The following is a 27121-nucleotide window of genomic DNA, read 5'->3' on the forward strand; positions in this document are numbered from 1 at the left end:
TCTGTTTTTCCATCTCATTTACTCTTTTATTTGCTCTTTCTTTTCATTTCTATCATCTTTTTAGTAGGGTCTCCTGTTCTAATAGAATCTGTGTTGGTTTAGGCTGACCAATACATGCTAATTACCGCACAAAACACATAAGGCAGAGAGTATGCCTGTGTTCCAGTACAAAATATTTTTTTCAGTTTTTTTTTAAAATGCCTGAACTCAAGCATTTTTCTTTGAGTGTCTGCCAACTAACTCTGCCTTGCAGTTTTGTCACCAAGTTAAAATGTAATATAGTGGTGAAACTGGTAAATCCTGTCTTACAGTATATGTAGAGAACAGATGACATAGGATATTTGCATGGTTTCTAGTTTTTTATATAAAGAATAGGGATGGGCGAATTTGACCCGTTTTGCCAAAAAATTCACCAGTGGCGGAATGTCGCTGACGCCCATTAAAGTTTATGGGCGTCAAAAATGTGGTGCAGCAAAATTATTTTGACGCGCGTCTTTTACCGGAGAAGCTATACAAGTCTATGGGTGTCATTTCTGCGGTGAAACAAGGCGAAAAAATTCACCCATCCCTAATAAAGAACTTAAATGTTCAGACATTTTCTTATGAGAAGGCAGTGTGCAAAGAACCAGTGCAATTGGACATTTTTATTTGGACTTTGTACACTGCATAATCAACATAGTTTCAATTCAGTACACAGGAAATCAGAACTATAGCTCAAAATATATTATTCTTCATACACTAATTATTTATTTTATGTCATGAATCATGAATGTAAATGTTTAAACAGCATTTATTCAAAAATTAAATTGAATTTGTATATTGTCGATGACAGATGTTACTGTTTATTTACTTACAGTATAGATGTAATGTCTTAGCTCAGTGAAATTAAGTAAGTAAGAAATAGCAGCCTGCGGGTGTTGGTGCATTTTCAAGTCTGTACAGTCTGTGCCAGGCACACATTAGTTGAGACTTCTCTTGCACAAAGCAGGAAACACAGCCCCTTCCCAGAGACTATTATCCCACTGTTACTATAGACACCATCTCTCCCTACTATACCTGCTATCCCACAGTCACACTCCCTTCCCAGAGACTAATATCCCACTGTTACTATAGGCACCATCTCTCCCTACTATCCCTGCTATCCCACAGTCACACTCCCTTCCCAGAGACTAATATCCCACTGTTACTATAGGCACCATCTCTCCCTACTATCCCTGCTATCCAACAGCCACAATCCCTTCGCAGAGACTATTATCCCACTGCTACTAGGGATGGGCGAATTTGACCCGTTTCGCTTCACCAGAAATTCGCCGCCGGCGAAATGTCACCGACGCCCATTAAATTATACATAAAATTTTTTTGACGCACAGCGAAATTATTTTGACGTGCGTCTTTTTTTTGTTTTGACGCACAACACCATATAAGTCTATGGGCGTCATTTCCACAGCAAAACCTGCTATCTCACAGCCACTGTCCCTTCCCAGAACTATTATCCCACTGCTACTATAGACACCATATATCCCTACTATACCTGTTATCCCACAGTCACTGTCCCTTTCCATAGGCTATTATGCAAATGCTACTATAGCCACTAGCTCACACCTACACTACATTCTCTTCTATACAGTCCCTTCCCAGAGGTTACTATGGTCTATTATACTATTCCAGAGGCTACTATGGTCTATTATAGTGCCTTTAAAGGAAATATGGGAAACTGCCCAATATTAAGTATTTCCATACTCTTTTGCAAATGAATCCCCTGCTTGTAACAACCCTTGAGGCAGCTCTGATTATTGCTTTGTGCATACATCATTGTAGGAAAGATTATTGTATTAAGGTGGCCACCTATTTTCCACACTCATCCACTCATTCCACGTCCATTGGCTCTTTGTTTTAGCTACTGAGACATCCATTGAGCCACAATGGTCACAGAATAAACACTTCAATTGACATTCAGTGATATCCCCCTTCTTTTTTTATATTCTATAGTTACATATTACACAAAGTGCATACTGTGCAAATACTGCCGATGTGCACAATGGTTTGGGTGACTGCCACCTCCCATCTACAGTTGCAATGACAGTATGCACTTTGTGTAATGTGTAACTATGTTATATTACAAAGTAAGGGAAACCCCTGAATGTTGATTGGAGTGCTACTTGTCTCTGTTGTGTGAGCACCTGTTAAACTAAAATGAGGTGCCCTTCATCTATCTTGCTGTGGGCTTAACCCAGTAAAAGGTACTACAGTGAGCCTCTTTATGCTCTTCAGTGAGTCAATTCTGCAGTTATCTGGTTGCTATGGTCCAATTTATCCTAGAAACCAGTGCATTAATCAATTAAAATTAAAATCTGGAAAGAGGCAGACAAGGAAGGCAAATAATTAATAAAGAAACAAAAACCTTGCTAAGAACTGGCCATATATAACATACTAAAACGTAACTTACAGGTGAATTACCCCTTCAAATTAGAAACGTAAAGGTGATGTCCACCAAAAACATTTTTTATGCATAATGAAAAATATTTCTATGAAACATTGATATATTTTTCAGTAGTTTTATAAAAAAAGAGTAACTGTAGAAGCTGTTAAAAGCCTTGTCAGTTTGTTCTGCTTCCTTCCAGCTGATTAGCAGACCTTAGACTTATGCTACATTGTTTCAAGAGTCAGAACCGGAGAACAGAAAGGGAAAAACAAACACTGTTTTTGTCTGCAAAATAAACCGTTTCAACCTCTGAAAGATGTAAATAATGTACGATGTAATGTTGCTTTATATTAAACTAATAAACTGAGAATTCTATCAGTTTGAGTTACCCTTTAATCAAACTTTCTCTTCTATGTTATAGTCTCTATGTTTTTCTGAGCATCTGCTTAAGTGAGATTCCTCTCGGTTTGTCTGTGTACAGGGGAATTCTGTTGTTGTGGAGGCTGCTGGGAAGGGGGTCTATGTTGGGTCTTACATATGAATAGAGAAGCTCAGCAAGAGCAGGACTATGGGACTGCTAGCAGAGCTATAGGCACCATTGTATATGGGGAAGGTGGATGTCTCACAGCAACCCTCGTTCAAGTGTATTACCATAAAATGAACAAATTGATCTTTTCAAAACAAGCCCAATTGCTCGCCAAGGAATGTGCTTTTCTTGCCAACAGAAAGGGATAACTGCAACAAGAGAAGAAAAAAAAACAACAGTGGATTTATCCTCCTTTCCACCCCTTTGGAAACTTGGTACAGCCCTCTGTAAGTGTGAGAGCATAAATAGTGAAGGCTGCAAGGCAGCCCAATTGTCTCGTGTGAATGAGCTTGTGCAAGTGCTCGCTCTCAGCAGCAACAGTGCAATATGGACCAGACAGAAGTGATCAAGCCCAACACCCTGGAAGAGCTGATCCAGATCCTGCATGAGATATTTGCCAGTGATAAAGTGAATATAGAGGAGGTGCAGAACATAGTGGAGTCCTATGAAAGCAACCCAAGGGAATGGATGAAATTTGCCAAGTTTGACCAGTACAGGTAATTGCACTGACAAATACAAGAGATCCTCTGCACTCAACCCATTATCAATATAGTAAGGAAATTGAAACATTTTGTGTCTTAAGTTACTAAAAAATGCCTTTCCCTTTAAACAAAAAAATTAATGGTGAGCACAACTTTCCCTTGTTTGTTATAGGTAAATGCACTGATCTAGCTGAGCCTTGTATATGTGTGCAATGCATTTCCCCAAATCAATGGGGGTTGTGTGTGTGTGTGGCTTGGCTCAATGCTGAAGCTGCCATATGGTTTGCATTATTCCTTTCTTAGTTTCATGTGCCCTTTTACCTGCAATGCTTTTGGCACATGACACAATTATACTGAATTAAATTGTCAATAATATGGCATGTGCCATTTACATTGTATGGGGGTATTTTGGCTGCAGTGTCTGTGGCTTCCTGGCAATCTGCTGAATTAACTTTTTATAGGCACAGACCTGGCAGGGGCTCTAGAACAACTCGGGGACAGAATCTGATCCAAACAAGTAGTGGGTGTAGCTTCAGGATGGGGAAGCTGAGGCACAACTTGTTCGGCAGAAAATGCTGCTTGTTGTTTAGTGGTGGCTTAAAGATAGTCGCACAGATCTCTTATGAACCTTAATTTGTTTTACCCCATTAGACCCATTGGTGATTGCGCAGTTCTGCACCTGTTAGGGGGGCTCCTTTTGCCTAGAAGATGTATTAGAGCTCACTCTATTAAAATCACCAGACATCATGTCTCTCTACATGCAGGATTTGTGCAAAAGGCAGTTATTTTGTTAGGTTTTTGTCTGTACTGGAATCAGTTATTTGAGTGAGCTTTAATTCATCTGATAGGAAAGGAAGCCCCCTTATAAGATATTTTGGATCTGTCAATGAATATTTGACACCCAACTCATGCATAAAGACAGAATGAAGCGAAACGGATGCAGAGAGAGAAATAGTGACAAACTTGAATATTTATTTGATTGTATATAGAAAGTTTCTTATTTCAGTATGAGGAAGCTTATATTCCATTTTCATTTTTGCGATAGGGCTCTTTTAATCGGTGACCATCTAGAATTGTTGTGGTACAACTCCCTGTATTCTATGACACAAAATAAGAGACGGCCCCAATATATAAAGCACAATAAAGAAGAGGGCAAAGGCAGGCCCAGACTGGCAATCTGTGGGTTCTGGCAAATGCCAGAGGGGTTGCTATAAGGTGCCATAGAAAGTCGGTATTTAGTGGGCTGATTGGGCCTCTGTGTACCTGAAATGCCAGGGCCTATTTTAATTGTCAGTCCGGACCTGGGCAAAGGGATCTTAAAGCATATTAGCACAGCAATGTTCAGACATCATTAGAGCATAAGTGGAGAATAGAGTATGACACAGTAGCGACAGATTGCAAGCGGCGCTCATACAGGTCTCCCCTTTGCCACGCATAGTCTGTAAATTCCCGGCCGATCTGAGGGTGTGTAGGGGGCGTGTACATACGAGCCAATCGCACGTCTCACAGGCTGATAACAGCACCGGCTGCAGCCACATCAGCCAGACTTCATGGATTGGTGACATAACTGTCTGAGCAAAGGATTCTGCAACTCCAGTTTCTGCAACTGGGGCAAATTCTCTTTTCTTTAGCCTGAAGCCCAGAAATAACTAAGAGCATATGCTCTATTGCAGAAATAAAGGCTCATGAGCACTTTTCTACTTGTGAAGTACAAAGGTAAGGGCACACGGGCAGATTCGGGGAGATTAGTCGCCCCCAGCGACTCGGAGCGGGGAAATTTTTTTTCCGAAGTTGCCTCATGAGGAAACTTCGGAAAACGAAGCACCGCGAGTGCATCCCGCTGGCGATTTTTCATTCTAGCCGGAGGGAAGGTAGGGGAAGGCAGTTCGGGGAGATTGTCGCCCCAAAGAAGAGGCGATTTATCGCTGGGGCGACTAATCTGCCCATGTGCCCTTACGGCAGTGTTTGCAAAATGCATTTACGAGGGGCACACGCTTGGATTCGGGGAGATTAGTCGCCCGACAACAAATCTCCTCTTCTTTGGGGCGACTAATCTCCCCGATCCACTCGGAGCTCTTCGTTTTCTGAAGTCGCACTAAGTTTCCTTGTGAGGCAATTTGGGGAAACTTTGGAAAACGAAGCACTCTGAGTGCCACCCTGCCGGCGATTTACATTCTAGCCGGCGGGAGGCAGTTCGGGGAGATTAGTCGGCTGGAAGAAGAGGAGATTTGTCACTGGGCGACTAATCTCCCTGAATCTGAGCACGTGCCCTGACCTTTACTGATTTAGCAGCTGATTTTTTTTTTTTTTTTTTTTTTTTCTTTTCTAAAATCAATGTCAATATTCTGTAGCATAACTTCACTTTCCTGGTGCCAACCTCACACCTGCACCCTTAAGCCAATGGGTCTGATGGTGGGTGATAGGGGTGTGCGACCTTTCTGTGCTAGGGCTTACTAAACATTTATTCCTATAATAGCATTGGCATTAAGCATTATTGCACTGGTCACATCAGTAAAATACCAGAGAAGTGGAAATCCTATTCAATTCCCCTGTGGTCTTAGGTTCTGCTGATAGGTCGTCATGTAACTGATGTCATCACAGAACACCAAATCAAATTTAACTCGAAATATTGCTGTAATTGTTCTGTGCTATAGGCAGTATTGTTTTACTATGCAAAAGCAATGGCACAGAGAGCCAACTCACTCTGGCACAGACATGTACAAGTAGAGACAAATCCGCTGTGAAACTGTTACAGGGCCCTTGGCAAAATCATGTTCGACCCCCAGCCCCCCCATAACTATTAGGGTTGCCACCTGGCTGGTATTTTACCGGCCTGGCTGGTAAAAATGATGGCTGATCGCAATGTTATGAATAGGGAAAAAAAGATAAATATATAGGAAGGCCGGTATTTTTTTCCAGAAAAGGTGGCAACCCTAATAACTATTGAAATAAGAAGTTTCAAAATATCTTTTACAAATATCTCCTCTTTCAACTGGCTCTCCTATACCTACTGGGGCCTCCCCAGCAAACAACATTCTCTGCTTTTTCTCTATAGTTGGCTCACCCCTCTCATTTGCACTTGAAAACACAAATGCTTCCATTGTAGAACTTGGGTGATTTGTGGGGCTCCAGAGAGGAGTGAATTAGAAGTAGCCTGTGCCCGTTCCCAGGGTCCTTGTTGAGAGTCTTCATTTAAAGCTCTGACATGCTTTCTATGTCTCTGCTAAGATAATCTTCTGATATTCACAGTGCTGTAAGTGTAATGTAAAATCACCTTCTGTCGAAAGCAGCATTAATATGATACAAGTCAAGCAAAGGTTTTATGCAACTGATTTTCAAGATATCCAACATGGATGTGCTGGTTCATCATTTTCTACGTTGGCCAGTAACCACACACATGTACCAATGGGTGTCTTCAAGCTAGTCTGGCTTTTTCACCTCATTTCTGTGCTCTTGCGCTGCTGCCTCTTACAGAAAACATGTTCCGCACCCCACAACTTCAAATCACCCTTGTATGGCAGACTTCATTTTGCTGCTTTTGATTCCAAAGGAAAAAAATAAAAATAAACTACAGTTTTTTTTTTTTTAAATTATTCCATTTTATGAACCATGCGTGATAGTGCCCGTTTAAATTTTATTGGTAAACCATTCACATACAAATACAGGTATTTTATTGATTTTTACATTAAAATGTCTCCTTTAATCTGAATTGCTTTTTGCTTACTCACCCTTATTTTTGCTCAGGTAGCTTAAATACCATTTTTTTTAATCAAATCTAGCTTTATCTCTAGCACATTAGCATGCCACCTGGTAAGGAAATCTCTAAGTGTTACACCGTGCCAGTAGCCATTCCTACAGCCAACTAAGCTTCACTTTAACCCTATGCATTTAATTTTCTTCTTGTCAAAAGACAGGTGCAAATACTGTCATGCCTTATACACAGGAATATCACTGGTATAGCAATAACCACATCTATAATCTCTGTTGTTTAGAAATAATACACGCTAACATTTTCCTCCTGAATTGTGCTTTGTACAGAGGAATACCTTTTCAACAGTTTTGGACTAGCCCACCGGGATACGGGGAAAACTCCTGATGGGCCCTCGTGCTGCTAAACATTTGGCCTATTTCTATTAGAACAAAGAGGCTAAATCAGGAGTGCCCATACTTTACTAATGTGGGGTCTACGTTTGGTGATGTTGTCCCATTATGATCTACATCCATAATATCACTGTTAGCATTCTGTTGCATGGAAAATATTACTTAAATACTTTTAGGAGAAAATGTATATTTTTATATTTAACAAACTACTATTCCTTATGTAATCTCAAAGGGGTTATTCACCTTCCAAACACTTTTTTTCAGTTTTAGATTGTCCCCCAGAAATAAAGACTTTTTTTTTTTTTATATATATATATATATACTTTCCATTATTTATTGTTTACCTTTTTCCAAAATCTAAGTTTAATGTTCGTGTCTGTGGTGTTGGTAAATTCAGTCTGCACCTGAATTACTGAGCTGCCAGACTCCATTTTGCAACATTTAGTTGATACATTTCTCAGCATTATCTGAGGAATATTAGTAACTATTGTATCCATTCTAACAGCTGCCTGTAATGAAACCCAGAGATTCTGCTCAGCAGGGACAAAGATAAGAAATGTATCAACTAAATGTATCCATTTGGTACAGTTTACAGGGTCGGCGACCCCCCCCCCCCCCGAGCTGCTTCAGAAGGTGAAAAATAACACTATACACTTTTAGAAAAACGGTCACACATAGAAAGTCATTGGGGGAAAAAGTTGTTATTTCTGGTGATCTGTCTGAAAACATCTAGTTGTTTGAAGGTAAACCACCCCATTAACATAATAAATATCTGAATGAAAAAGGATGGGGATTTAGACAAGCTGTTTGTTGACAGTGTCTTGAGATTCACAGAAACTCCAGCTACAGGTCCACTGGTAGATCCTGATCTACCTTTTGGGCACCCCTGGGCTAAATAGATGGAATAATAGTTTATAGCAAGGGCCCCCAACCTTTGTTACCGGTGAGCCACATTCAAAAATAAAGAGAGTTGAGGAGCAACACAGGCATGCAAAAACTTCCTGGCAAGCCAAATAAGGGCTGTGATTGGCTATTTGGTAGTCTCTATGTGGACTGGAAGCCTACTGGAGACTCTGTTTGGCAGTACTCTTGGTTTTTATGCAACCAAAACTTGCCTGGAATTTAAAAACAAGCAGCTGCTTTGAGGCCACTGAGAGCAACATCCAAGGAGTTGGTGAGCAACATGTTGCTCACGAGCTACTGGTTGGGGATCACTGGTTTATAGTATGTAAAGAAAACGTACTAGGAGAATATAGAGGTTGAGTGAGGAGAGGACAAATAATAGTTTAATGAGTGGGCCCCGTTCTAAGGTTTTTTTTGGTGGGCATTTGGTGTCCCAGTCCAACGCTGTACCCAAGCCTGGCTTAGTTTAATGCAGTGATCCCCAACCAGTAGCTCGTGAGCAACATGTTGCTCTCCAACCCCTCGGATGTTGCTCCCAGTGGCCTCAAAGCAGGGGCTTATTTTTGAATTCCAGGCTTGAAGGCAAGTTTTGGTTGCATAAAAACCAGGTGTACTGCCAAACAGAGTCTCAATGTAAGTTGACAATCCACATAGGGGGTACCAAATGGCCAATCACAGCACTTATTTTGGACCCCAAGAACATTTATTATGCTTGTGTTGCTCCCCAACTCCTTTTTCTTCTGAATGTTGCTCATAGGTTCAAAAGGTTGGAGATCCCTGGTTTAATGGTATGGCTCAGTGTGCAAACTATGGTGTTCCTACTTCCGGTTTTCTAATATTTTAAAGGGAATGTCTGTCACACTTAAGTTTAAGCATAACAAAAGATGTCCGCTTTTAAGTATACAGGTATGGGATCCATTATACAGAATCCCTTTATTCAGAAAGCTCTGAATTATGGAAAGGCCGTCTCCCATAAACTCCATTTTATCCAAATAGTCCAAGTTATTAAAAATGATTTCCTTTTTCTCCATAATAATACAGTACCTTGTACACGATCCAAATGAAGCTATAAATAACCCTTATTGGAAGCAAAACCAGCCTATTGGGTTTATTTAATATTTAAATGATTTTTAGTAGACTTACGTTATGGAGATCCAAATTATGGAAAGATTCGTTATCTGGAAAACCCCAGGTCCTGAGCATTCTGGGTAAAAGGTTCCATACCTGTATATCAAGACACATTTCCATTTTTAAGTTAATTCTAAATTTCAATCTTAAACTTAAACAGTATTTGTTTATATATTGCTCCCTGCACTCTCTTTTGGTTCAGACCCTTGAAACAATGTAGAAGTCCATACTCTGCCAGGTCTGTTAATCAGCTGTCTTGTGCTACATAGCTTCCTGAGTCTGAAACACCATTGCAAAGAATATAACTAGACCGCAATTACATATACACAGGGTGATTATACACAGGCAGTGTATGGTATGCTTGTCAGTCAGAATGTATTTTGCCTTAAGCAAATAATATTCTGGTTTGAAGGTTCTGTTTTTGTGTGTCTGTAATTTCCATGAATGCATGGTAACATTTACTAAGCAATATCTAAACTGAAATGTTACCCTATGTATTAACTGGGCTTTTTTTATATACATGTTTTATTTATCACCTGATAAGGGTTGTATTCCAGTGTTTGCAGCTCTAAAATGGAGGGAACCTAACAAATTAGCACCCCCCCCCCCCCCGTTTTCTGTACTTTTGCACTACCGTACGTGTGATGCCACTCTTGATAATCGTAGCAGTGTGGCATTATTGTTATCTTTCCTTCTGCTTTTTTCACTACTCACCTTCCACAGGAAACTCGTTTATACTGCACAAAATTAAGCCAAATGAACTCCAGCAGTATAAAACTGCTGATCTTTCACCCTGAGCTACTGTCCCTCTTCTTTAATAACCAAGTCAGGGATTCTTTCTTGCAGAGTGCTGCCAGAGTATCCCTGACAAATTCTATCTGTGTGCCTTTTGCCCATCAGTTTGCCAGACTACAGAATCAATATATCAGAAGTCATGTTAGCGACCTGACCTGTAACCCACATATTTACCTGCTTTCAGATCCAACTCACAACTGGTTTATCTGCAACCTGACCCATTGGCCGTCATAACAGAAGTGATGACATGTGCAGGCAGGGGAGGTTAAGTGTTACTAAAAGGCATAAGTGCAAAGGTGCTTGTATTGTGATCCTCCAACAAACTCCCATACCTGCCTTCCTGCAAAATACCCACATTTTTGAGGGTATTCAACCTGCTTCATCCAAAAGTTGCCAAAGCGTAAAATGTGAAATGCTGTTCTTAGCTCTGCCAGGCAGCTGTTATCTGATTACCGTCCCATTGTTCTGTTAGGCTGCTGGGGGGGAGGACAGGGAGGGGGTGATATCACTCCAACTTGCAGTAAAGAGTGACTGAAGTTTATCAGAGCACAAGTCACATGACTGGGGGCAGCTGGGAAACTGACAATGTCCGATTTCAAAATTAAATATAAGAAAAATAGTTTGCTCTTTTGAGAAATGGATTTCAGTGCAGAAGTCTGCTGGAGCAGCACTACTAAGTTATGCGTTTTGAAAAATAATTTTTTTTTTTCCCCCATTACAGTATCCCTTTAATATCGGCCTTCCATGCTACTTATAATTTTGCCATAAAGAATTTGCCCAATGCTTTTCCATTGCATATCTGATTCCCCGTGTTTGTCTATGAGGGGGCTGCCATTTTTGTTCCATTCGCATTAGAAACTTAACTGACCAGGCTGAGATGGGACAGTCAGGTTGGCAAAACAATCAGGTTTAGGAACTTCAACTAACAATTACTTACAAAAACAGACCTCTCAGCAAGAAATTATCACCATGACCTATAGGTAACTGTACATGTACATTCATATTTTACAAAGTAGTTTTTTAGTGTCTGTATCACTTTAAGCTGTGATAAATGAGTTGAGTGCTAAAATAAATTACATTTACCCAGTGTGTGCCTTACACACCTCTGCAATTTATTATATATATATATATTAATGTACTATTTTTTTAGTCGTTTTAGACTGATAATACACAAATTTAGCAACATTTAAGAACTCACATGGAGGCGTATTTATCTTATTTTAGAGGCTTTTGAAACCACAAATAAACTCACTTGTTCTAAAACCCATAATGCCATGGAATTTATTAAATGGTCTGAAATGAAAAAGCACGAATGAAAAAAGTGTTGAGCTATCCAAAAAAAAAATATATCTATCATCTATCTATCTCTCTCCTTTTAAAACCTCAAAAAATAAGTGTTTTGGACAATTCTTAGCGGGAAAAAAACCTGCATGCAAATGCTTTATTTGCAATTATATAAATAGGACTTTGAACATCTGGCTGACATTGACAGAGGAGGGCATGTTTGGAGGAAGATTCAAAATAGGCCCTGGCATTTCAGGTACACAAGGGTGCAATAAATAGTGACTGTCTAAAGCAGCCACTCTGGTATTTGCCAGAACCTACAGTTTGCCGGTATGGAGGATTGTGCAGTCACGTGAGGGGGTGCTACACTAGTACACCGCTAATGAAGCTCAAATATGGGACCTTTACCCACTTCTTTCAGCTAAACCTTGTGTTTCCACCCCAATCCTCTGCCTCTCTCTGTGAACATTGTTGTGTTAAAGAGGCTCGTTTGTTTTGGCACATATCTTTGCTTCACTAAGGTCAGATGTATTTGCCTGACAGAGCTAATGCTTGTTCTTCCACTATTTTTCACACGAAGAACACAAAGTTCTCCTAGAAGCTGGGCATCCATTCCAGGGTGATAAAGCCAAACTACAGAACTGAGAACAAATGCGTCTGTTTAAAGCATTATATCTCATTGCACATACGTGCCAGAAAAACAAGCTATTTAAGCAAACATTAACATATCTCTGCCTAAATAGCTACATTTTGACTTTGGTGAAAGAAAATAATCCACGTTGGCCAATGTGCCACAAAGTAACATGACAACATGGGTTGCTGCTTTCCACCTTATTCTGAAAAAAATATTTTGTTACCTTTCTTGCCTATTAGTATCTGCATCATAAACCATTATTACACAAAGTTCTAAGGATTCTGCCAAATCTGAATCATGCAGGGGGAAAAAAGCTATTCTGTAACTGGATAATGTGACCTTATTTTTACTACCTGCTGGCTATACTGCATGAAAGCTTTATAAAACGACAGTTGTGTATTTGTGACTTCTGACCAAGTAGGAAGGTTATGGGGTGATGCTGGTAGCAATGGTCTCAATAATGATGGAAAGCTGCTTTAATCATTCTAGTGCTTTACTGTAAAACTTTGGTAACATGAAGTTTAAAACACTGAGGGACTACCCTCCTCAGACCCCCTCTCTGGAACAATCACTGGTTTCCGGGCATAGTACAATTGGGAAGGAATCTGGTTTGGGAACGTTGTAATATTCTTATGATTGGGGACATTTGGCGGCAAGGAAAAGGGGCTAACTTTCCCTGTCTTAAACGTGAATTCTCTATTCCCAATAGTCAATGGCTCCATCACATGCAAATACGTAGATCCCTGTCTATACAGCACAAAAAATCTGCTATTTGCCTGTCACAGCACTCAATGTTAGATGACATAATGCTCGGCTCCTCCAAGGGCCTAATTACCAAGTTATATTCTGCAATACATGACAAGATTTTTAATAAACCTCTGGACAAGTTGAGGGACAAATGGGTTGAGGAGCTTGGGCCCTTAGAGGATGATGACTGGGATGAACTTCTGGAATCTCCCTCCTATGCTTCCTTAACTATAGGGATAGGATGTTACAATTATTTTTTGTACACATGGCCAACTATACACCTGCTAAGCTGCACAGAATTTTCCCGGGGTCCTCCTCTGAATGCCCCAGATGTCATGTCGGTGATGCTTCCCTACTGCACATGGTATGGGAGTGCCCTGCTTTAGCATTATATTGGTCCAAAATTCTTGACAAATTAGATTCTGTCCTGGAGGGCTATATTCCCCGTACGCCTCGAGCTTGTCTGTTATTTGTTGGTCTAAAATAGAAATATACCCTTTGTCAGTGTATTCTCATAAGTGAATGCTTATTTTTTGGGAGGAAATTGGTAACCAGGAAATGGAAGGATCAGTTACCCCCCACCTATGGGCAATGGCTTTCTGAGGTGCACCAATTATATACATTAGAGAAACTAATATATGTCTAGAGACTCTTCCAAAAAATTTCAGAAAATTTGGGACCAATGGTTGGAATAACTGGTTGCCCCCTAGCTTTGCTATGCTGTGTCACTAAGGGGATTGTGGGACTGGTATGACCTTATCTGACTGCTATAAGATTTCTTAATGTGTTGATTATGCTTGGAGATGTCCTTCTACACTGTATATCTACCTTGTTTGTATCTTGGTAAATCGTGATTTAAACACGGTTTGTAATGTGCTTACCATTTGCTGTGACTTTCATGTGCTGATTTTTCAATAAACTTAAAAAAACAAAACACTGAGGGACATGTTTATAAAAAAAACCTCTGGATAATACACCCCACATTGCCGAGTAGCAGCAACCAATAGCTACTAAGTTGTTTGCTTTTAAACAGGCAACCTGTAAATTCTGGCTGCTATGGGTTAATGCTTTTGCCCAAACTTGGTGCTTTTTATGACATAACCCCATTACTCTGGCCTTCAACTAATTTCCCGTGTAACCATGTTTCTCAATAAAGCAAATGCTTATCTCTCCAGATGAACAACTTCCATTTTGGAAGTCTTTGTACGTGAATAGGTGGATGGCCAGAAGATAAACCACTCTTCTGTGCTGGGTGTACAAGAACAATAAAGCTGTGTAAGGACTCATTGCTGATCATTTCTGCCGATCATTTGCACTAATGGAAGCATGAGCATTATAAGGCACAGGCAGACAAGGAGATTCCCAGTGTTGCATTTACCAACTCAGCAGGTGGGTGACAAATGATAGGTGTGGGACCTATTATCCAGAGTTCTTGGGACCTGGGGTTTTCTGGATGATGGATCTTTCCATAATTTGGTACTTCATACCTTTTTAAAGTCTACCTCTAAATCATGTAAACATTAAATAAACCCAATAGGCTGGTTTTGCTTCCAATAAGGATCAATTGTATATTAATTTGGATCAAGCTACTGTTTTATTACAGAGAAAAAGAATCATTTTTAAAAATGTGAATTATTTGGATAAAATGGAGTCTATGGGAGGCGGTCTTCCCATAAGCATTCTGGATAACAGGTTTCCAGATAATAGATCCCCTATCTGTACGCTAGAATAGAATTGCCCCTCAGTTGTTGTTGTTGTTTGGCTGGACCCTGAAATGCACTCATAGGTCAGAGACAATATGGCTAGGTCATTCTCACTATAAGGTGCTACTTTAGCTCATCCACTTGTCATTGCTTTCTCCCTGTACAACAATCAACTTGACCATCTTTCAACTCCATTGTCTTGTAAACCATTTCAGGTCAACTTATCTTTCACTGAATGCCATTAATCCTGCATTTATTTACTAGTAGACAGTGCCGGGCCATGCTGGGCAGGCCCGGAAGTCGCATCGCCTATTTAGTGTGCGCATGCACGAATTTGCAGAAGCGCACAAAGCGCGAAAAGAGTCGGGCAGAGAAGGGAACCGGACTTGGTGTAGGCGACAGAGGAGGTACGTGCCTGGCGCCCTCCCAGCTTTGCACCCTAGGCACGTGCCTACCCCTAGTTCCAGCCCTGCTAGTAGGTGTAGTAGAGTAATATAAAACCAACAGAACCAACAGTCATGACATGCATGCTGCTGATTCTGTGTAATTAAATCATTCATTGAGGCTTGTTCAAAAATATAATAGCAGTGTGGAGTTCAATTAGTGAGGTCATTCATTCTGTGAAAAAAAATTGTCAATTATGGCCCTTAAAGGAAGGAAGGAGCAAATGTTGTGCATGCTGGTTATAGTGCATTTCTCTCTGAGTAAAATGGGTCGTTCCTGACATTGTTCAGAAGAACAGCGTACTCTGATTGAAAAGTTGATTGGAGAGGGGAAAGCATATAAAGAAGTGCATAAAATTATAGGCTGCTCAGCTAAAATGATTTCAAATGCTTTAAAATGGCAACAAAAACCTGAAAAATGTGGAAGAAAACTAAAAGCTACCATCTGAATGGATAGAAGAATAGCCAAAATGGCAAAGACTCGGTCAATGATCAGCTCCAGGAAGATAAAAGAAGGTCTAAAGTTATCTGAGTACTGTTACCATTAGACACCCATGGCAAGAAGCCCCCACAAAGTCTCAAAAAAATGTGCTGAAGAGGTGACAATTTGCCAAAGAATACATTGACTGGCCTATGGCGCAACATTTTGTGGACTGATGAAAGCAAGATTGTTGTTTTTGGGTATAGGGGCCACAGACAGTTTACCCCCAAACACTGAATTTAAGTCACAGTACAGAGTGAAGACAGTGAAACATGGTGGCACAAGCATCATGATATGGGGATGTTTCTCACACTATGGTGTTGGGCCTATTTATCTCATACCAGGGATCATGGATCAGTTTCAATACATCAAAATACTTGAAGAGGTCATGTTGCCTTATGCTGAATAGAAAAAGCTTTTTTTCAACAAGACAATGACCCCCAAACTCACCAGTAAATGAGCAACATCTTGGTTCCAGACCAACAAGATTGACATTATGGAGTGATATCAAAAATGCTGTTTCTGAGGCAAAACCAGAAAAATTGTGGAATGTTAGAGGCGCCAAAAGTTGGTGGACACTATGCAACACAGATGTGCAGCAGTTCTCAGAAACCCTGATTATACAACTAAATATTAGTTCAGTGGTTCAAAGGAAAGCAAAATTTTGAAACCTTTTTCAGTTTATACAGTGAGTTTAAGAATGCAGACACTGCTATTTTTGGAACAGCCTAATGTGTTAATTTTCTTTTCACTTTCTGTAAAGAAAAAGTTTGATACATTTCTTCATGTTTTGATTTGGAATAGAATGTGCTGTGTTCCCAATGCATTTGCGTTTATTGAAATAAAAGCTATTATAGGGATTTTCAGCTTTATTAACTTTTTTTATTTTTTTAAACACACTATTATTCTGATCTGTTAAGAGATGATGATGTATTAAAGCGAATTGACTTGGGGAGACTGTGCCAGAATAATTCACATGAATTAAATTTGCAAATTTATATTTTCATACCTCAAGTTAATGCCCTTTTTATGCAAGACTTTTCTGTCTAGAGTGAGTTTGGTATCCAGTTCATTGAAGAAATGTTTGTTTTCTTCAACAGTCGTGACATTGCGAAATGTAATATTTTAATACATTTTTTTCTTGTTGCATGATCATCCTATAACCTAACATTTGCACTAAATTGTACACTCTTTCCTTCAGTAGTTCACGAGAATTTCTCCAATGCTTCTAGGTACACCCGAAATCTTGTGGATGAGGGAAATGGAAAGTTCAATCTAATGATTCTATGCTGGGGAGAAGGACATGGCAGGTAAATGCAACCTTTCAATCTGTAGTCCAGTTTCTTCACATTTTGTCCAGTGCTGCTTGTGTGTACCATACTCAGTGCTGCCTGTGTGCCATGCTCTGCTTGCCCAGTGCTGCTTGTGTGTGCCATTCTCTGCTTGCCCTATGCTACCTGTGGAATGTAAACTTGTTAGGGGTTTGTTCTTGGGGTTTGTTAGAATTTGGAAATTGTTGTTAAGGGCCCCTAAGTTGTTTTATCATGTGTTGGTGATTGTTGTATTATCCACAGGGGAGGATGAGGCATATGGATTTAATGGTATGTTTTTAACATGACTTCAATTTTTCACATATGAGTGATGAGGGATTTCCCTGAAGTGAGCACCAACCATTTGTTTTTTTTTGGTGTGCTACCTCTGTTAATGTGGATATGATCTTAAAAGTTCATGTGGTTTAAAAGGGGGAGAGGCCAAAACTGACTTCTATTATCGGCCCTCCACCACATAGGCCAGTAAAATTTTGGCCCTCGGTACCACAGAAGTTGGACAGCACTGGTGTAAAGGATAAGCAGAAATAATGACTTTGTATTCTAATGCAGATTATTCCTATTTCCCACCTACAGCAGTATTCATGACCATGCCAACTCCCACTGCTTCTTGAAGATCCTTCAGGGAAACCTCAAAGAAACTATGTATGAGTGGCCCCAGAAGAAAAACAACTGTGAGATGGTGAAAAAGGCAGAAGGTGTTTTGAAGCTGAATCAATGTGCCTATATTAACGGTAATTGATATCATGGATTCCTAGTAAAGGGACAGGGTCATAAAAATGCTGAAAACAGACCATATGTTTAGCAGTTACTCTTGGAACTCCCTTGCATTTATTAATAATCTGTAAAAAGTAATAATACCTGACGGTGCCTGCATATGGACCTTTGCATAAGAAGAAATTCAAAACTGTTTTAAGGCCCTGGCCATTGCTCTGGTTTACTGCCACTGACATGAAAGGCAACTGCCTGGATTTTTGCCCAAAAAAGCTCAAATTCAGGTAGTTTGAGCTAACACAAATGCACAAATTTGAGAACTCCATCACGTGGGGGGGGGGGTCTAAACTCATTTTTTACTAATTTATTTTTTAATAGACAGAGGCCCATTTCTGATCTTAGTGGTTGTTAGAAACCACAACTCATTTATCTAAAACAATGAATGCCAATTAACTTTTTAGAACAACCTAATATATAAAGCACGCACAAATAAAAATGCTGAATCAATCCAAATACTAATATGGAAACCTTGAAATCCTCATGCAATTATAAACAAACAGTAACTGAAAACCTCTAAAAGCTCAAATTAAAGAAAACATTAACAATTGGAAAAGGCCTCCCAGTACATATATGATTCTGCTGTACATGACCCTGATAGCTTTTGGATAGCGTTGTTTTTTATAAGTGTGTTTAGCGCTAAAATATGATTCATGGAAAAGAAAAAATACAAATTGGTAAATGGACCCTATTCAAGTTTTTTTCGAAGTAGAAAAAAACCTCACAAATTAGATTTTTGAAAAATAAGTCCATTATTGTTTCTCTGATCACTTTTCAATTTACACTATGCACTTTGACTCCAGGAAGTGTATAGACCACTAGGGGGTAGATTAATCAAAAGTTAAGGTGAATTTTCGAATGACAAAAAATTTTGAGCTATTTTTTTGTGTACTTCGACTAGGAAATATTCCAAATTCGATTAGAATTTGAATATCGAAATTTATCATGTAAGGTCTCCTTAACAATTGGACTTCAACCATTCGCCATCTAAAACCTGCCGAATTGCTGTTTTAGCCTATGGGGGACCTCCTAGAACCTATTTGGAGTCAATTGGTTACTTTGAAAAATCAAAGTTTTATTATTTTTTTTTGGGGGGGGGGGGAACGTTGAATCGAATACGATATTCCTTCTATTCAAATTTGGCCAAATAGAATGGACCTATTAGACCAAAAAAACTTAGACTTCATTTCGATTGGTCTTCAATTCGAAATTCGACACTTGAAAAACTCACCCATATTTATTTCTATGGGATTTTAAGCAAATTTATCAAAAGGTGAACTGTAAATTTCACCCTTAAAAAATATACTTCTAAAAATCACATAGGAATGAATAGAAAGTTGGTTTGGTTTTGGTTTTTTTTTGCTTTTCTTTTTCTTATCTCACATTTTGATAAATCTGCCCCTTAGAGTTACTGGCCTTTAAAGAACGTTTACTCTGAAACCTGCCTAGTAGTATAAAATGGTCTAGAACTGCTCTAAAACTTGTTTTGGATATAAATTGCAAAGTGCTTAGAAGTATTTTAGGTTAGTTTACACGTTTAGTTTTTGATTTGTGATTAAAAAAATCTCATTGCTCCTTTCTTTTTCCAAATTTGACAAAAAGCAAAAATTTTAATTTCAAGCTCAAATATGATTTTTTTTTTTATAGAACTTTGCGAGGTTTTAGTTAACCAATGTTTACATTAATTTTATTAATGTAAACATATTATTTATTTTATTTTTTTTTTATGGCTCATGAATCTCAAATTGATTTTTCTCTAATAAAAGTACCCTTTCCTAGTGTCCCTATCTAGTATAACTAGGAAATGGGTATTTCTGAATAACCAAAATAATGAGGAGCATGGTAACCTAATAATTTAACAAGCAAAATGAATTGTTTTAGTATTGACATGGATTTATGCTAGCTTAGTTGCTATGGACCACAAGGCATTGTCTTATTAAAGGAAAACGTTATACCCTCAAAATAAATATTTAAGCAACAGATGGTTATCATTAGGTGGCATATTAAAGAAACTTACCAAACTGGTATATATATTTGAGTAAATATTGACCTTGTACATCTCTTGCCTTGAGCCACCATTTTGTGATGGTCTGTGTGCTGCCTCAGAGATCACATGACCAGAAATACTGTAACAGGAAGACGTGTGGAAGCAAAAGACAGAACTCTCTGTTAATTGGCTCATGTGACCTAACATGTTTGGTTTGTTTGTGTGCACAGTGAATCATACGATCCCAGGGGTAGCCCTTATTTTTTAAAATGGTAGTTTTCCCAATGGCACATACTACTAGAAAAGTTTATAATTATGAAAATGGTTTTATTTACACGAAGCAGGATTTTACATATGAGCTGTTTTATGCAATATCTTTTTATAGAGACCTACATTGTTTGGGGGGTATAGTTTTCCTTTAAGAGAAATAAATGTTCTAAACACATTTAGTATTACAAATAATAGATCTTATACATCTACTAAATATTTCATGGAATTGAAAACCCAAGTGGGAATATTTTTTTTTTCTTTTTATACCACTGCATACCAAGGGAAGTACATTATATTCAGCAAAATACAAAAGTATAATAATTGCAGACATTTGGTTATTAGCTCATTTCAGAGAGAGAGATTTTATTTTTAGATTTATAATAATTAAAGGCATGAGTATAGATTTCTCTATCATAATCATAGGTAATATGCTTTAAGTTCAAGGTTATTTTTCTTTCAAGCATTCCTCACTAATCTATGTACAGTAAACTTGCACTTTGTTACGAAAAGTGCCAGTACTTTGGGGCATAATTCTCAATTTGCAAATCACAAACAAGTCATGATATATCAATCACTTGTTTTCCACAACCCTTATTTTTTTTTTTTCCTTTTATTTTTAGTTGATTTATTAAAAACCTTGAATAGGGTAAATTACAATCGCATTATCTTACTGTATAGTGATGAAAAAATAGAATTGGGTTTTTCTATTCATTTTCAAGCAACTTGCTTGAAGAATAGATATACTTCCCACTGACCTTTATGGCATGGCCACAAGTTTTTAGGAGGAAATCTTTTTTTTCTTCTTTGGTATAAGCCCCACCATTTATGATCCAATTCGTAGTCCGGCCCCTATTTGCTCATACTAGGTTATGGATACATACAGATTTTTGTAACGTTCACACTGCAGCAAACCAGTCCAAATGCAGGCAACCTGTTTAAGTGGACACTGGTTTAAACTGGTTTACTTACTCCAGCTAGCATATCTCACAAACTTCAACCTAATTCCCCGTCAGGTTGGACTCGACCATTGCTTTGGGTCTTCAAATTGGGATCTGAAACTTTGACTGATATTATGTCTAGGTTTTCAAAAATGGTAAACTGATACAGTGTTAGAAAATACGTCAAACCTCAGTTTCACCTGCACGACACTGGGATTCACAGATTGAGGCTCCTGTTATTAACCTTGAGTCCAGCTGTCTGCCCAAAAGGGTCCATGTTAATCACTGGGTATGGGTCTGATACTTCATTTAAATATATGCAGAAATTCCTGTACTGCTAGCACCTTGAAAAGTAAATGAATGGGTATACCACAAATAAAACCTAAACTCAATCTACTTTTGTACCATGTGTATAAAAAATTAAATCAATTTAAACACAATTGTTTTCTCCTATGTTCAGTCCAGTATATACGTATGTATCTGATTTGCTAAAATATTTTTCCTTTCTGACAATCCTAGATTCCATTGGCCTCCATCGTGTAGAGAACCCAAGCCACACAGAGCCTGCTGTAAGCCTCCATTTATACAGCCCACCATTTAGTGAGTGTCACACATTTGATCAAAGAACAGGACACCCAAATTCAGTGAAAATGACCTTTTGGAGCAAATATGGAGACAGGACTCCCTTTGTAAGTAGTCAGTAGGCCTATTGATAGAAGGGATTTTTACATTTTAATTTGTACCTTCATGCATGAATGAGTTGTCTTAAAGCAGCCAGAGTGGGCTTATGTTTCATTCTAAACACCCAGGGGGTGGTTACTTAAAGGAATAGTAACATCAAAAAAATGAAAGTGTTTTAAAGTAATAGAAATGTAATGTAGTGTTGCCCTGCACTGGTAAAACTGGTGTGTTTGCTTCAGAAACACTACTATTGTTTATATAAATAAGATGCTCAGTAGCAATGGGGACAGCTATTCAAAGTAAAGAAAGGGCTCAGGTTACACAGCAGAAAAGCTCTGTAGAACATAATGCTATCTGTTATCCATTATTTATCCTGTACCATATAGCATTTTTTTTTCAATTTCCGGCATTGCTACACAACAGCTTGTTTATATGAACTATAGTAGTGTTTCTGAAGCAAAGGGATCAGTTTTACCAGTGCAGGGCAACAGAACATGATTTTTTTGTTACTTTAAAACTCTTTCATGTTTTGGTGTTATGGTTTCTTTAACTGTAGAAATTTCTGGAAACTGGTGAGGGGGAAAAGGGTTTGGTGCAATGAATCTTTGGGGTTATGCAATAGGGGGATATTGAATTCCTACTCACTGTTGTTTTTATCTTTTAGCTATCCATTACTGTATTTGCTCATGGGTTAGTTACACCCTGCTTATAGCTAGCAAGTGAAGAAAACTGACCTGTATTATGGACTTACAGAGCTCTTGCAGCCAGAGAATCGTATACTTCACTTGCTTTAGCACATACTATATTAGTTCTGCCAGGATAATGGGCCAGTAGCAATGGCAGAAGGTGGGCAGGAAGAATATTTGATAATAATTGTGCAACAACCATGGGCATTTTGGAGCAAATATGGAGAAAGGACTGCCTTTGTAAGCAGTTCACATGCCTATTGATAGAAGGAATCTTTACATTTTTAATCTGTACCTTCATGCATGAATGAGTTGTCTAAATCTAGAGTGGGCTTATGTTTCATTCTAAACACTATAACTGTTCAACAACCATGGGCACCTCTGCAGTTCCTGATTATGTTGCTACACTTCTGCTAGCCAGTGAATGAATGCTCTTGCGGGAATGGCACAAAGAGTGAACCTACCACCAAAATGACCAACGGCTTACCCATAACCTTAGCTTGCAAACCCCTTCTGCACATTTTCCTACATGTTCCCAGCCAGGGAACAGAATGAATATCCACTAAAACAGAATGAAGTAAAGGATAACAAAACACACAAGATTTAGAAATGAAATGTCCTGCTGCAAGTAAAAGAGAAAAATAAATGCCCAGCTCTGAATCCTTAAAGGGCATGTAAAGCCAAAAAAATAAAATCCCATTTTTACTTTCTTTAATGAAAAAGAAACCTATCTCCAATATACTTTAATTAAAAAATGTGTACCGTTTTTATAAGAAACCTGACTGTATGCAGTGAAATTCTCCCTCCATTTACTGCTGTGGATAGGAATTGTCAGACGGTCCCTAACTGCTGAGCAGGGAAACAATCATATTTATGAACAGCAGGGGGAGCCCCAGCCATGCAGAACTCGAGTAGCTTTGTTTATGACAATCCCTAAGCAGCCCAGACCACACTGAGCATGTGCACTTAGGGGCAGATTCACTAAGGGTCGAATTTCGAAGTTAAAAATACTTCGAAATTCGACCCTCGAATTGAAATCCTTCGACTTCGAATATCGAAGTCGAAGGATTTAGCGCTAATCCTTCGATCGAACGATCGAAGGATTTTTCGTTCGATCGAACGATTAAATCGTTCGAATCGAACGATTCGAACGATTTTAATTCAACGATCGAAGGAAAATCCTTAGATCAAAAAAAGATTAGCAAACCTATGGGGACCTTCCCCATAGGCTAACATTGACTTCGGTAGGTTTTACCTGCCGAAGTAGGGGGTCGAAGTTTTTTTTAAAGGGCAAGTACTTCGACTATCGAATGGTCGAATAGTCGAACGATTTTTCGTTCGATTCGTTCGATTTCGTTCGAATTCGAATGAATTTAACCAATTCGATGGTCGAAGTACCAAAAAAATACTTTGAAATTCGAAGTATTTTTCATTCGAATCCTTCACTCGAGCTTAGTGAATCAGCCCCTTAGTCTTAGTCTTGCAAAGATGTTTAACAAAGTTCTAAGATGGTGACCCCCTGTAGCCAACTTTGAAAGCATAAATTATTTGTTTGATTGTGGTGCAGTAAGTTCATGTTTATATTTAGTATACAAAATACAGCATTTCTAGCCTTATTCTATTTTAGACTTTACATGCCCTTTAAAGGGCAGGTACAGTATGGGGTCCATTTATCAACATTTGCATTGCGTTTTTACCCTGCTAAAACTTAGATTAGATTTACTGAAACTTAAATTTTCAAGAAGAATTTGCAAAGAAGTCAGAAGTCAATTGGGATTTACTTCAGCAAAAATGTAAGCTATTTTTTCAATTTGAGATGTTTAAGTTGCTAGACTCATTGAAAATGATAAATAGAAAGAGGTCTTTTATTTTTTTCAGTCTATCGGTTTTCAAGATTAGATTGTTCCTGGTAGGGAGACAGAATGGTTACAAGGAGCTCTGACGGTGCACAGGTTAAAACTAGTTCCTATTTGCTAACATCTGTTAAGCTTGTTATTTCAGCTGTCAGGTGTTCAGAGGTAACCCATGAATAACTGCTGATCTGGATAGCTAGTAAAATAATTGTAATGTTCTACTTATAACCTGTACTTTTGAAATTTACGTAAAGGAACTGGTCAGAAAACACCTCAGGGGCAGTGATGTTCTACCCTTTTCACACAATTCACAGATATTGTCAATCAAAGGATAGCTGTGTGGACCCCATAGCTGGATTTTGGTAATAGCGATCCATTGCAACTTCCAGCCTTTTTTACAGAACTATTTTATTTCATGAATATGTTGTATTTATTAAAAAAAATTTCATGATAGCCTTTATAGTAGAAAATAGAACCTGATGAGTTTATATTTAACTACTGCTGTTTACTGCTTTCTTACTATTCGTACTACTTCTAGTACTTGCAACACAAAGTAGAAAGCCTCTCCTTCAAGGCATAGTATTACTAAATGTTTGTAATGAAGTATGCACTGGAATTGTCTTAGTTCTTGCATATGCTGCTGTTGCATTATCCAACCACAGTTACAGTATGAATTAAATCTATAGTAGAGGTGGGGAACAAATGATGGTAGAATATGATGGTATTACCATTAATTCAAGCTATACATCTGTCCTTGTATATCCGAGTCTGTGGTCTCATCATGTCATATCTTTATTTGTAGGCAATTGCACAGTCACAGGAAAATAATTAAATTGGCTCTTAATCAACGGAAAAACCTGAAGCATTTTTGGAAATACTAAAGATTTGCCCTACGCGGATGTGACCAAACTGTACCTGTGCATCCTGTAGAACTTGCAAAAAAGGCAGAAGTATGGATCTAATGGCGGCATTTCTAAAGAAATCTTTTTTTTAATTCCCTGTTTTTAAAATGAACTGTAAAGTTATGCAATGCTTTGAAATTAGAAACCTCTGCTTCAAATTGGAAATGTCTTTTGATGAACTTTAATATTTGTAAAGCTGCTTTCCTGTGAAACTTCAACAATTTCTGCTGAATGTCCTTGAATTTTATAGAATATTTTTGTATAGTTTTGAATGCTATTGTTGCAACATTTTCTGATCTAAATATTTGTAGAAAAAAACTATCATGAATTTGCATGGTCATCCGTGTTATTTTTACGTCTCTTTATGAGTCTGTTTCCTTGTACTGTTGTTCATGTTAAGTTCTAAGGTAACACTTATCATGTTGTAGTGACTTATCTAACAATAATGAAAACAATCCCCCCTCCTGCCGTGATTGAGCAATTCTTTTAACAACTTTGATTTGATGTTTTGCGTGTGTGTAAGTGTGCCTGTTTCTAAAACCATAAAAATGTGTTGACTCCAGTAATCATACAGATATGGTATATTATCCAGAAGGCCCTGAAATATGGAATTGCTATTTCATAGTACTTTACTTTGACTTACCTTTTTTTTCTCAATAATAATAATAACAAGACCTTGTATTTGATATTAAATGTTGTCATAAAGAAATGGTACAAAAAATCCTACTGGATGTTTTTTAGTTGCCTACAAGCATGGTGCTCAATATTAATGCAATTATCTGGAACATTCCCGGGGCCCAAGCATTCCAGATAATAGATCCCATATTTGCGCTGTCAAAAAAAAATGGTTGACTGTACTAAGTTTCAATTTAAATATTGTATGCTAATCATTCTTTGTTCTTTTAGCTCTACAGAAAATTATGTAATAAAGTAGTTTTTTTTTAAATATAGTTAATGTCTGTCTTTTTTTCCAAATTACTGTATTACCTCCTAGCAATTTTCAAGCAGTCTTTTCTAGGTTTTTTCTTTTTTGTTTGTTTTTTTTAATTTTCCCCCTTGAAGGGCTGCTAGTGAGTTAAACGGTTTTCAGTTATGTTGTCAATTATCAAAGGTAATGTTCTGTTTATGGAGGTGCATAAAGTTTTCCCCACAAAAACATTTTTCTGAATATTGTTGTAAATTTGTCTTGAGACATGAGCTATGCTAGTGTAGCTCTATAATAAATTGAGTGGCACTGTCTCTATTATGAGCTTACTTTCAAATATAATTGTGCCATGGATGAGACCTTTCTTTCTTTCAGGTGCAAGCCCTTGCAACCGTGTGGAGGCAGGGTGTAGTGCAACTGTAACAACAACTGGGTGCCAGTGGTTCTTTTATGCTTAAACAGGAACTGCGTTTATTTAACAATCCACATTGGAGAACATATAGCATAAAGGATAGCAGTATACGCACAGCACCAGAGCACAGCTTGATCCCTGCAGGCAAGGGAACAGTTGCAGCAGTAGAGCAGGTACCCCAGCTTTCAGCCTGTGCCCTAAGTGGAACCTAGGTGAAATTCTACCACACCCTAAGTCTATGCACTTATTCCCTACTTCTCGGTTATTAGTACCCAGGATCTTAATTCCTCTGACTCTCCTCATAAGAGCCTCAGGCTGCTCAACTACATAACCTATCTATCACTCCTAGAGTGATCTATGAAAGAGACTAGCTATCCACTTTACTAGGGCCTAAGCGCCTAGGTTCCACTACCCATTCCTTTCCTGACTGCTTGGTAAGGCCTAAAGCAATGGAACCAGACTGCATGGTTGCCTAGACCTTAATACTATAGCAGAGTGTCATCTACAGTACACTGTGAGAACTACAGGGGCTTGCATAAGCAGAGCATGGACACGGGTCCCCATTAGGACCCATTTAGGTGTCTAAAAACTTTAGGATGTGCCTACCAATATTATGTAAGGGTGTCTAAATTATCACATCCCTACACTAGAATAAGGTC

At 38.5% G+C, this 27121-nt stretch overlaps 1 protein-coding gene across 1 annotated transcript; it reads left to right on the plus strand.

The window, feature by feature from the left end:
• Positions 1-3301: 3301 nt before the first annotated feature.
• On the plus strand, positions 3302-26073 carry cdo1.S (cysteine dioxygenase type 1 S homeolog). Its single transcript, NM_001091861.1, is given in 5 exon segments — positions 3302-3505; positions 16942-17019; positions 17614-17771; positions 21523-21692; positions 25026-26073. Coding segments are annotated over 5 exon segments (606 nt in total). The 5' UTR covers positions 3302-3335; the 3' UTR covers positions 25056-26073.
• The last annotated feature ends 1048 nt before the right edge of the window (positions 26074-27121 follow it).

Source organism: Xenopus laevis, chromosome 1S (genome assembly GCF_017654675.1).
Source record: "Xenopus laevis strain J_2021 chromosome 1S, Xenopus_laevis_v10.1, whole genome shotgun sequence".
NCBI classification, from domain to species: Eukaryota; Metazoa; Chordata; class Amphibia; order Anura; family Pipidae; genus Xenopus; species Xenopus laevis.